This window comes from Falco naumanni, chromosome 1 (assembly GCF_017639655.2).
Source record: "Falco naumanni isolate bFalNau1 chromosome 1, bFalNau1.pat, whole genome shotgun sequence".
Lineage (NCBI taxonomy): Eukaryota > Metazoa > Chordata > Aves > Falconiformes > Falconidae > Falco > Falco naumanni.
In genome coordinates this window covers 98,366,553-98,379,752 of record NC_054054.1, presented here as the reverse complement: position 1 = coordinate 98,379,752, position 13,200 = coordinate 98,366,553, and the positions used below count along the sequence as shown (strand labels likewise).

The 13,200-nt window shown below is 45.4% G+C and overlaps 1 protein-coding gene across 2 annotated transcripts in view; it reads left to right on the top strand.

Moving 5' to 3' along the window:
- Positions 1-13,200, top strand: part of ZNRF3 (zinc and ring finger 3) — a 96,906-nt gene that overhangs the window by 69,433 nt on the left and 14,273 nt on the right. For both annotated transcript variants that reach the window (XM_040611373.1, XM_040611375.1), the window contains one exon: positions 12,071-12,145. In XM_040611373.1, coding sequence (XP_040467307.1) covers positions 12,071-12,145 — 75 coding nt within the window. The remainder of the gene's footprint in view (positions 1-12,070; positions 12,146-13,200) is intronic.

Here is a 13,200-nt window from a genome sequence, read left to right as displayed (position 1 = left end):
GATGATGTGATGATTAAATGTTTGAAGGAATCAACTCCAAATGAATCAAGTGATCATACTGTGAACTCAAAATGAGTATGAAGTGGGCTTTTTGGTCAATGTAGGGAGCACTGACCAAGCCAGTTGCAATTCTGGCAGGTTATTTCCTGAAGATTAGAGCTGGACATGTCCGTGGTATGAATTATCTCGACAAATTAGGTATATATTATCAACATTTGCATAGCTCTTGCCTTAGAATTGCTCAACATGCATATGAAACTCACAAAAAATCAGAAGCATGTATGTATTCTAGTGCATTAATGTCCCAGTTGTTGGCCCATTGGTGTTTTGTTTGGTTGGTAAGCCAAGAGAATATATCACAGACATCTAATTTTTCAAAATGCTCAAAGAACTTGGTCATCTTTGGATAGGAAGAAGGATGGACCTTAGTGCCAAGGGTCCAAATTATGAGGGGCTGGGGGGCATTTGTGAAGAGCACAGAACATGTAGGCTCCTGAGTCCATGAACAGTGTTGAAACTCCCAGAGGGTCCCTTCAGCTGACTGCAAGGGACTAATGAGCCAGCCTGGCTGTTTATGGGCTGTGGTTAACCTCTTGCAAGTTAGGATTTCCTGTCGCCAGCAATGAGCTGTGACCGCCAGCACCACAGTGTTAATGATGAGGTAGGGGCTGATGAATGGCTGGACTCCAGACAGCAGCCTTCACTGGCAAAGAATCAAGTGGCTAGAGGGGGAAAAACATTGATGTCTACAAGAGAAATAATGCAAACTCCAGAACCTATAATTCCCATGTTTAAAAAAAGAAAGGGAGAAAGAAACTGGGGACAAATTCAAACCAAGTGGAGCTTTTATCTCTGCATTCTGAATAGAAGATTGTTCTTCAGCAAAACTGGCTGCAAAAGCCAGGCCAGTTAAAACAATATGCAGGCTGCTTGCCTCCAAGTAACCAGAAATTGTTGGCTCGGAGTAGCCTGCTCTGAGGAGCCAACCTGCTGGGAGACGTTATCCAAGCAACGGCCTGAATGTAATTCCTCCCGCTGTGGAATGGCTCTTTGGCAAATGAAGACCCTAATTAGAGATGGAAGGGTTTCTATTTTGTTTTTCTTTAATCCTTACCCTGAGGCCTCTGCAATACAGCCATGTCTCTGCTTGTGTGGAGAGAAGTTTCCAGTTTCCCTTTGTAACAAAAATCCTCCACCTTTTTTATTCTCCCCCCCCCCCCCCTTTTTTTTTAAAAAAAAAAAAAAAAAAAAAGAATCAACAGCTAATAATAAGGGCCCACCACAGTTTGGAACCTCGAAACTAATCTAATCTAAAACCAAGGATCACTGTTTGAAAGCAAGTCCATGTCATCCTGTATTAGCCAGCCCATGGAACGTTGCTAGATAAACTGGAATACTGGCCCACCATGCATCTTTTTACTGCTGAACTCCCTACCCAAGCTGATTCTTCTAGTCAAGAGGGAGAGGGATGATCTCACTGAACCAGTAGTATTCTACTGAATTCCAAGGGGATTTTACAGGCCTTCGTTCACTCAGAAAGATTGAAGTCCGTTACTGGGAGTTATATACATATTTTGTAGTCTTGGATGCAGATGCTTATCCCTGACCAAGAGGACAGAACATCCAGGGGAATGTGCAACAGCATTTTTAACTCTGATGTGTGTAGAAGTAAAAATACATTTGCTGCTTGACAGCTCACCTTGCTATGTGTGATGTCAGTCAGAACATACTCTCCCAGACTGCGGGCAGGCACCCAGTAACACTGCAAAGAGCACGGCATTTTCTGTCACTATTGAGACTTGGATCGACTGTTTCATCACCGCAGATGATGATTGTGTTATCTCCAAAATGTCACTGTTTACGGTGGATATCAACCTATGGATGAAGGCCAGCTACTTGAGAATGAGGCTAAGCAAGGCAGATGATACTAAGCAGAAGGCACTGTGAATTCCTATCAATTTTTTACATTTGAAAATAGGTATATATCCAAGATTGTTCCGAATCACTACTAACTTTTCATGCTTGGTTATGCTTGCTTTCATTTCTTCTCCGTACACTTCTTCATACTCAGATCTTGTCATACTTTCCAGATAGAGGATAGCAGTGTGATATTAATAAGTGCAAAGCTCTTCAGCCTTTCGAATGACTTTTGGTTAATTTAGACATGTCGGTACGTCTTGGATAGACTACTGTAAATGCCTCGGATTTGTTCTGTTCTCTTTACATAATTTCACACAGGCTGAATCTGTTTGAAATTTCTCCTCTTTCCTAAAATATTTACCTGAAGCTGTGAGCTGGGAACCATGGCCCCAAACTGCTGTTTGGTTGAAAAGACCTTTCTGCGGTAAGGTGAGGCTTGTTTCTCAGGAGGATTGAACTTCCCCATTGAATTGACTGATTGGGATGGAATTCCTGCAGGACTTAGAATTTTTGAAAGTTTTGCCATCTCCTGTTCTAAATGCAAGACATAATTCTTGCAATTCTTTGTTTTCCCTTTGGATGTATATATGTGCCAATCTATAATGTTAAGGTAGTGTTCTGTTAGAGTGCATGCCTTGTTTATCTGAGACAGGAGGAACTTTGGTACATGCAAACTATTGACACAGCTTCGGTACTAGAGGGATGGCTTCTTCCAGTAGTCTAGGTTAATAGTTCCTTTAATTTACAACTCCTCCAACAGTTTCCCATATCTCCATTTTTTAATGGCTTCTCTCAGCACCACAGCATGCTTGTATGTATGTTTATGTAATTATCGTGGGTCCAGTTTGCTGTTTCTAGTTCACCTACTTTCAGTACACCTTCAATGCAAAGGTAAGAGTTATCTGGGTTGGCTGCAGTGATATTATCTAGTATGTGATTCTTTAATATGTAATTTCCAAAATATACTCATTTTGTGAGAATTATATTTAGGAGGTAACTTTATATAGGAATTGTGTTGCCCTGAAAAACCCTGAAGGTTTAAAAAACGTAACAGGATATCTGTGTAATACCGTCAGTTGTCATGATTGCATCCACCCTGTTCTTGCTGAGTCTGCGAGGTTCTCTTAGAATATGTTACCTACTTCAAGACCTCGGTCCCCTCCTTTGCCCTCTTCTAGCACTCACCCTTCTCTCTGGGACCGTGCCTTCTGATGGCAGCAAGCCTGCTGGCCCGCGGAGTGGGCTGTGATGGCAGAGGTGGGTTTGGGGAGCCGTGTCCCGTGGCTCTGAAATGTGTCACAAGAGATTTACAACCGTCAGGCTTCCCCGTGTCCAGGATTAAATAAATGTCTTTTTCATGTTTTTTTCACTTGGTCTAGACTCAGAACTGATCACAATGTTTCTCCCTAATCCCAGAAAAGAGAGATACTTCTGGGTTTTTTTCTTCCTCATTTTAACTATTTGATAGCCTCTCAGTGCCGAGTAGCATGGATCACATTGGTGTGTGTTCTTAATGTGATTACGTATTGCACAAGGTGTTTTTCTTAAACTGAAGTACATAGTTTGCAAAGTTTTAAATTTTTTTACAGAAAAGTACATTGGTTTTTAATTGTGATTGTTTTCAAATTTAAAAACATTGCTTCATGCTTTCTGTCTTTATACTTCTTAATCAATAAAGCAACTGTCATAATGCCATATAATGAAGTATCTATAGGCACATGAATAAAACATATCCCAAAGTGCCAGGGAAGTTGAGTTGACTGTTCCAGTCAGGACGGGGTTTTACGCTAGGGATTTGACTATCTCGTTGTGATATTCTGCCTTTGCTTTCAGACAGAAATCTGAAAGTTCCTTTTTTTGTTATCTCAGGAAAGGTTTGAAATGGCATCCTGCTTATGCTTGGCTTAAGGTAGATTCTGGAATTACTGGGGAATTGTACATTAACAGGGCTGAGGCATCAGTTGGTTAATTTGTAACTTGTGCTGTTTGCAAAGTAGATGATGTCCTTTTCTCCTTCCTCCTCTGCCCTGCAGGATTGCCCTGTGGCCTGCATTTCTAGCTCCAGTGGTGGTTCAAGGGGCAAGGTATTTTTGGTGGTTGACTGAGCCTGATAGCAGTGCAGGGGGGAGAGGGGGGATGCCTCTGTTGTGCAGATGTTGTCTGTATTCTCTGTAGCTCTGAGAGAAGAAGAGGGTTTGCGGTTTGACAATTGTAATGAAAAAGTGTATTTGACATAATGCTGTGGGGTTTGTGCAAGATTCTCAGTGGCAGGTGGGGTGCAGCAGACTGTTTCACTCCAGTGTCTTTGCCTATGGCTGATGTTCCATGCTTTTGCAAGTACAGTTTTGAGTCTGCCACAGAAATGGGTTTTATTCTGCTGAGATAACGTTATATTTTCTTTTTGCCAACGGTAGCTGCTGCTAACTGAATATGCTGTGGGTAGTCAGATGTCGATAGGAAACACACATCCTTGCTTTAGGAGATAGGGGTCCAGATGTATTTTCAAAATCATCTGAATAGTAATAGCCACTTGTAGTTGATGTTTTAGCAGCCAATGTAGTCGTGTTCTTAAACATACTGACAGATTTTGCTGAGCTGTTTTGGGGGCTTTTTTTCCTCCTCCTTAATGGGATGTCTCTTTTGGGCCCAGTTATGGGGAGGAGCATCTAAAGTATTGCAGTGAACAGTACTTTCCTTTTTGCACTAGTAAGTATAGTGCTTTAAAGCCTGCTGGGCTGTGATACGGAATCAAGGTGGAAAGACCTTCCTGAAATCCATGTGTGTCTTGGTCCTGATAGGAGAGTACACTTGGCTTGAAGACAGAACCTTTATACCAAGCAGAAGTCTCAGTCATGTCAAAACACAGGTTTGGATTTTATTGCCTAGCTTCGTGTGATGGCATTTGTGTCATATTGAAAATCTAATGCTGCCTTCCATGGAATGGGGGTGCAGCTCGTACCCACTGCTCGGTTTAAGAGTCCTTTAAGCTATACCTCTTTTCTGAGGAAAGGCTTTGAGAGCATGAGGGTCGGACCACCATTCAGCTGACTGAAATTGCAAACTGGCAATGGCAACATCTGCTTGTCCAGACCTGCAGATTCATCATGCATTTTATGTAAGAACCAGTGGTCTCTTTCTCATCTATAGAACTTCCTGGGTTCTCCCATACTTAACTTCTGCAGAGACTCTTGAGTTTAAAGGAGTTTTCAGTTAAATCCTGATAATGTAGGCTCCCAATGCTTATTTTAGCACCAAAGTTGTCCTCTGCTAATAGAACAAAATCAAATGAGGACAGGTCTGTGGAGCGCAACTAGAAAAGCCAATATTCCAGAACCTGGTACTGACTGCATTTTCTGTGTTGTAGCTCTGGTAATATTGTCTACGTCTTTGTAGCCTCACTTCTTGATATGGAGAAAACAGGTGCAGATCAGTTGCTTTGTGAGTGCTAAAAATTGTTGGAACAGATTTTGCTGCATTTGAGTCTGCTCAAGAAAAAACCCATGACTACTATATTCCTATATTCATCACTTATTTTGGTGAAATATTGCTGATGGAAACCTCATCCCTTCAGCTGTATTCCCTAGCAGTCAAGATTGTTGAAATCCTTGACCTGCCTTTCCAGACCAGTAAAGCAAGACACTGGACCTTTTCATTGAAATCGTGTTGTTGTTGCTTGCTGCTGAGTGTTGCTTACATGTTATCAATATGCTGTGTGAGAGGCTGACTGCTTATTTCAGAGGACCAAAGACAGCTGATGAAAGAATTCGCTATAAAAAAGACTCACCTTCACACCACTGGCATAATCCCACTCTTCTGGCAGATTAATGACCACTAACTCCACAGCGTGGAGAGTTCTGACAGAATATTGGATCTGATGGGCTGAGTTAAACAGAAAATATGCCTCAAGTTCAATGATTTTTAGTTCATAGAGAAATCAAGGGGGGAAACCTCAAAAACTGACAGAGGGAATTCAAGTTTGGTTAGGCTGGCTCAGTTCTTATCTAAATAAGGATGTATAAACCAATTCTCTTGACTGCTCTGTTCAACAATCTTTGCATAGAGTTAGAGCAACCCAGTTATTATATTTTCTGCCCCAAAGAGCATGAGATGTATTGAAAAAAAATGGAAAAGAAGAGGGAAGGGAAAAAAGTCACAGTTACACCTCTTGGACCTGTGCTGTTTCCCTGAGCACTGACTGGGAACACGGTTTTGCTTTTGGGATCTATAGGACTGTTCTCTGCATGCTGTGTATATCTGCTTCCTGCCTGGTTCATTTTGGAGGACCAGCTAACAGTACATGCTGGAAGCTGCTGGAATAGAGTTGGGAGAATTTGCTAAAAGCAGTTTACTGGCATCTGTACTGGTTACCACCTAAACTATTGCCCAATCTTCCTCTCCCCATCTTTATCATTTTCTGAACCCAGAGAATAAAACAACTCTCTCATGTACCACATACCATAGTTAGAATTAGTATTTGTTATTTACAGTGCACTAAGTTCCAAGAGGAGAGTTCCTAGAGTTGGATGAATGATCCAACTAATCCAGAAGGCTAACCCCAGGAAGACAGATACATAGTTCTTAATGCAAGAGCATTTGTGAGAACATTGCATTAGAACAGCAGCATGTATCCATGGGCTTACAGAGGCAGCCAATACTTGTAAAGCATCTTTTTCTCCCATTAGTTCATCGGTTTTATCTAGGATGCTATCTTAAAAAAAAGGAAAGTGTATTTATAAAGAGTAATCTGGGTCTACCAATAGCCATTTCCAACAGTAGGTATTGAGTTACTATCTTAATAAATGTGTAATACCTTACTATGTTGATGTAAATGACAGAGCTAAAAGTGATTAATGAACTTTGATTTCCCCACCTATGGTTCCAAGCCTCAGTCCTTCTCTCATCTGTAAGTTATTCAGTCTCTGCAACCCATTAAGAGCATCATGTCCTCATATGTAGGTAGAGCTGTATATTGTAAGGGAATTCTAACTCTGGCGAAGAAGTGCATATAAGGAATAAAGGCTAATGTTGTTGCATGATTTTTTTGTTAAACGGGGACTTTCTTAAGCAACTTTTCTTCTTAAGTTGGTTTCTCCGCTGTTGCATAATAACTGACATAGTGATTGGAATGAGGCCATACTAAAAAGCAGAGGGGATGCTTGCAATGTTCGTATCTGCAAGTGTATAAAGGTCCTTCTAGATGTCAGCAAGTGGCTGACCTTCTTACTGTTCCGATTGTTGCTGTCCTACCTGATTAGAATGAATGAGAGGAAGCAGTGCACCTGCTTAATAATCATCAGGTCCCTCGGGTTGAAAGTTTGTCTCATCAAGGAAGTTGTTGCTTCCTGATTGTGTTAGCCTGGCCCCCAGGGAGGGAGTGCAGGGCTCTTCACATCTTTGGTTTTCTTTGAGGTAATGACTAAAATTTCCTCAGGCCTGGAGATGTGAGGAGATACTTTCCCCATACTTCTGTCATATGCGTTTCCTCTCATCTTGTCTAGATTGCAGGGTCTAGTAAATTCTTCCACATTTTAATTTGAGAGAGTATTTAATATGCATCTTACTGGTAATGGTTATCAACAGTGAGTTTGTAAAAAATAGCTGTATAAAATACACTCTAAAGTAACTTTTTGTCAGCCTTCTCCATGGACTATGACAATCTCTGTGCAAATGAAAACACTACAGAAACATGGATGAAGACAGTATTATGTATTTATAATAAAAATCCTTTTAAAATGTGTAATCAATGCTCTGTATCCTTCTGTTCACATTTTTCTTTGAGTATCAAGTAGCCAAATGTGTTCTTCAGCAGAGGGCTTCTGGTAGAGCCCTAGGCTGGTGATGTTTACAGAACCGAGGAAGGGCAAATTCAAAGGTGGCTTCTGTATCCATGGTCACTTTAGGTCGTTACTTTAGAGGCACCTACATCCAGCATCCAACTAGGGAAGGTGATCCAGTGTCTACCAGCTGTTGAGTGAAGTCTAGCTGATGGCAGGTCTCTAAGGTGTCTCTTGAAAAGCTTCCTAAAGGGGCTGAAGCTCTTAACAATAGTTATAGTCAAGGTGCATATTCTCTATGTTTTATGGTACAGGCAAATACAGGTACTGTTTAATGTCTTTATCGATGATCTGGGTGAGGGGATCGAGTGCCCCCTCAGTCAGTCTGAGAGGACGCCCAGCTGGGGGAGCGTTGCCGTGCCGGGGGGCAGGGGCTGCAGGGGGGGCTGGGCAGGCTGGGCCCTGCCCGGGGGTCACACCAGCCCCAGGAGCTGCGGGCGGGGGGCTGGGGGCTGCCCGGCGGGAAAGGGCCGGGGGGGCTGGTCAGAGCCGGCTGGGCATGAGCCCCCCATGTGCCCAGGTGGCCAAGGGGGCCAGCAGCCCCCTGGCTTGTGTCCGAAACAGCGTGGCCAGCAGGGCCGGGGCAGTGACCGTCCCCCTGCGCTGGGCACTGGGGGGGCCGCAGCTCGAGCCCTGGGCTCAGGTTCGGGCCCTGGTACAGGACAGACCCCGAGGGGCTGGAGCGTGTCCAGGGACGGGCAGGGGCTGGGGCAGGGGCTGGGCACAAGCCCTGTGGGGGTGGCGGGGGGAGCCGGGGGGGTTCAGCCTGGGGAGGAGGGGGCTCCGGGGGGGCTGATGGCTCCCTACAGCTGCCCGACAGGGGCTGCAGGCAGCGGGGGTCGGTCTCTGCTCCCAAGTGACAAGGGCCAGGACAAGGGGAAACGGCCTGAAGCTGCACCAGGGGCGGGTTAGGTTGGGTGTTCAGAAACATTTCCTCACCGAAAGGGTGGTCAGGCATTGGAACAGGCTGCCCAGGGAGGTGGTGGAGTCACCATCCCCGAGGGTATTTAAAAGATGTGTAGATGTGGCGTCTGGGGACATGGTTTAGTGGTGGGCTGGGCAGTGCTGGGGTAAGGGTTGGACTTGGTGATCTTAAAGGTCTTTTCCAGCCTAAAGGATTCTATGATTTTGAACGTCAGATGCCAGGTGACTTCTCTATCCTATAAAGACCTACTTCTATCTAACCTGTATTTTCTGTTTTATTGTATTTATAATTAAGGACAAAATAATTTTTGAATGGCCAATACAGGGCTTGCTGAAGATTGTTGTTCCTTCCAGTCCTGCTTCTAGGACCAAGGCCCACTTAGTACTTTCTACATCTGTGTTTTTGCACAGTTGAGCCCTGTGTTACTACACATCGGGCAGGCAGTTGGCTTGTGATCTATATGTATAAATTCCCTGGAGCTCCAACAGGGATGTGGGAGAACTTTACAGGACAAGTGGCAGTTGTGACGGTGGCGCTTGCATGCAGCGGCCATGCGGAGCGGACGGGCCAGCTGCGGTGTGGGCTTCCAGGCTGCACATGCAGAGGACTGGGAGGTGCTTGTCACTGTGAAGTGATCATTGGAATTACTAAAAGTGCAGTTGTTGATGTGTTTTAGGTTTTATTACACCCTATAAAAAAAGGAAGAATACTTCTATGTAGTGATAGTTGTTTATTTTAAACCAGGGAATGCAGATAATCTCAAAAAAAGGATATGCCTGGCACCTTTGCATGGGAATTGAGTTGGGCAGTGCCCATTTGCTTGCTGCGGATATCAAAAACTTAAAGCATGTACCAGTACAACTGGTTTTTTTTCCTCCTCATCCAATGTGTGCCCTTATTTTTGATCTAGGTTGCGGCCACTCTGCTTGGAAAAATGGTTTCGGGGCAGTCTGTAAATGCTGGATAGGCCAAAACGGAGCAGTCACATGCTTGTTATAGATGGGCATGAGCTGAAGCGGGACTTGCACCGCTGTTATTCCGAGCTGGCCCGAGCAGCGGGCAGGGTTATTTCCCAAGGGGTTTTGGTGTGAATTAGGCGGCCGGGCTGGGCCGGGTGCGGGGCTCGGCTGCCATCTTGGGCCGAGGGCAGCGGGGGGGCGGCGGCGCTCAGGGGCCTGCTCGCACTCGCTCGCTGCTCGGCAGCGCCGTGGTTTTAGGAAGGAGCTCGGGGAGGAGGGAGGAGGAAGGGGAGCGGCGGGCTGTGGTGTGCTAGCGGCTGCTCTCTGATCTCCTGCCAGCGAAACCTGGAAGGTCAGCCTGGCTGACGCCAAGCCGCGGAGCCGGAGCCCCGGCAGCGCTGGAGCGGCTCCGCAGCACCTGCCTCCCTGCCCCCCCGGCCCCCTTCTGCCACCCGGGGCCTCCAGCACCCGGGGCCTCCGCGGGGCGGGCTCCGCAGCGCCTCACGGCCAGGGGCCGCGCCGCTGCTCCCCTCGGAGCCGGGCCTCGAACCGCGGCCTAGCACCGCGGCCCCGCCGAGCCGCCCCGCGGCCGGGCCTCGCGTCACTTCCGGGGACGGGGCGGCCGTGTCGGGCAGGGCCTGCGCGGGGGGCTGCGCCGGGCCGCGCAGAGCCCAGCGCTTGTGCCCCCTGTCGCCCCTGACCCCCTCTGTGCCGGCCGGCGGGGTGCGGAGGGCCGCGGGGGGGCTGCCCACGCCTGGGGCCTGGCACGGGCTGCGGCCGCCCTTGGCCGGGGTTACACGGCTCAGCAGGCCAGCTGGACGGGGGAGGGGGCAGACGCTTCACCCCATTTGCTGCTGCCTTCTCCAGCACCATGTTTGAAGTCAGTTGGTTCTTCTCATCTCTTTAACATCTTGATTTTGCAGTACAAAGTCAGGAATGCAGATTACAACAGGGCTGGTGGAAACTTAATGAATTGCTGCGCTGTATCCTGCTCAGTGTGTTCACAAAATTAAGGGTTTCCTCCTGAACCAACCTGTAAAATCACTTTAGAAATCCCCTTCAGAGATCAAAGTGCTTTGCTTGTTGACTGACCGCCCTGAAAGGAGCAATCTGAACGGCCTGAACAGTTCCACAAGCGCTTCATGTCTGTGAAAGGTGCCTCCTAGGGAAACCTGGATGAGCTTTCACCTTGGGGCCACTACAATGGAGAATGTGTAGCAGATTCCTTTTAACTTTTCCTCCCCAAGAGCTATTAGCGATTAGCCAGGTGTGCTGACTTCAAAGGGGACAAATACCTGCTGGGCTGAGAAAGAGACCCCATTTGGGAGTTGGTTTCCCTTGTGTGCTGTCTGATGGGCTTGGTTGATTTACAGTGAAAACAAAGTAATAAAGCAAAGAAAGTGACCTGTAGGAGTTCAAACTAACATCTCTGTACTGGCTGACATTCTTGGAAAACATTGAGTGACATTTCATGATTTATCACTTTCGTATCTTTCTTCTATATCTCAATTGAAGTTTGGGTTCTGCCAGTCTCTATGAAGAGCCAGTGACTTCGTGTTTAGTACTGTGATGGTGATACCTGTCATTGCTTGGAGAAATAGTTATTTGCATTCTGCACCCAACAAAGGCAGTAACAGCTTTGAAAAGTTACTGGGGATGTTTGCTCTGTGGAGCAACATTTGAACAGAATGTACAGAGAGAGGCACAGTGACAGAAACTTAAAAATTTCTTAGCCTTTCTTGGCCTCAGTGGTTAAAATACTGTTTCCTCTGGCCCAGAGGATTTGAGTATGTTCCAATATCTCCTCTGTGCTGTTGGTAGCCCAGGTTAGGACTGCCTATTTGATGAAAAGCCATGCTCTTAAATAGGTCTGGTCTTATCTGCACAAGAGGCGGTGTGTGCAGCAGTTCTGACCTCTAATGGTCAGAACGAACAATACTCGGAGGCACTTTTTGCGAGGACTGTGCTATGCTAGTTTGAAATGACTATGAGAATGCCACTGAAAAAGTGTCACGAACCTGGTCCACCCTTATTTTCTACACTAGCGAGCTTGTCTCTCCACCCCAAATCACGGGGAGAATGGTTCTTGATGGCTTCTTTAATGGCACTTCCAAGTAACATGGAGAAAAAAACCCATAATTTAATTTTTAAAAATTCTTATGTTTAAAGTCTTTAGAGATCAAAATCACATTTGAATTTCCTTAAAAGCTTGTTGAAGGAGGAGTTTGAGAAGGAAGGGACAGAGAGGACAGTGAAGTTTAACTACATTCCATGCCGGTTCAGGAGCTCCTGTATTTGTAATTACTCTATTTTAACTACACAGAAATGCAAAATGTTAAGTTTTCTATCTGGAGATGGGGAGAGGGAGTAATTTTTGAGGTAAGAAGTCACCTTTTGGGGTAGGACTGAGGATGCTGTCTTTCTTATTGCAGGCAAAACGAGCAGTACAGCGAGGAGCCACAGCGGTCATCTTTGATGTTTCTGAAAACCCAGATGCCATTGATCAGGTACGAAGAAGGGAGCCTAGTTGTACTACAGCTTCTGTTGCGTTCTTTTAGGGTTGCTGAGGCAAGGCCTGAGAGTATACAGGTCTCAGAGCACACCTGCCTTAAGATATGCAGCTACTGACCCACGGTAACATGGTGCTGTGGTTTTCTTGCTCATCTCCTGGCAGGCAGCAATCAATGGAGGTGTTGAGAATGTGGTAGAAAGAGAAGAGGCTGGGGACTTACATTCTTCTAGCTTTTGCTAGAATCCAGAATCCAGGTCAGGGACTGAGGGTTTGAGAAAGGATGGAGGCAAACTTTTTGTGGCTCAGTATCTAGTCTAGGAGGTTTTCTTTGCCCAGGTCTGTGTACAAAACAAAGGGTGTTTGACTTTACCCAGCCTGTGATCGATAGTGTTGTTGAGCAGCAGCTATTTTTGAGGTTGCAAAATGGCTTTCAAATCTGGTTCTGAACAAGTTTCTTACAAAATTTATAAACATTTATTTCTTGTTTACAGCTGCTGATTTCTGGCCTACATATTTTGTGGACAAGCAGCTTTTTTTCTTTTTTGAGGGTCTTGGTACAATTTCCATCTTTCTTTTGAAGTGGGTGAGGTAGTATCTCTGAAATGCTTTGACAAGATCCTTCCATTCTGAGTTATCTGAGGAGAGAGAAGAAACATAACAAGCACAAAAATAGTCTGCATTTGGTTTAGGTTTGTTCTGTCTTGAAACAAAAGTGCTCTTCTGCTACAACAGAAGCAAGTGAAGCTGAATGCTTTTAAAGTGCAGCCTGAATTTCTTGGGGAAAAGAGAGACCATCAGTGTTTACATTTTAAAAGCTGGCTTTAATTCTGAAATGAGCATCTGTTGGACAAAGGAATGCAGACCCTGTGCAATGGATGCCTTGAGAACTGCGCTCTGCATGTGCATCAAGGCTACAGCCTTGATCTTGCAAATGTTCTCAGGGATATTTTTTCTGCTTTTATGCACAGAAAAATTGTGTGCACGAAGATGTAATCTGTCTTTTCCAATTTTTTTCTTTGTATTACAACTTCCAGTTACTTTCAGCCACAC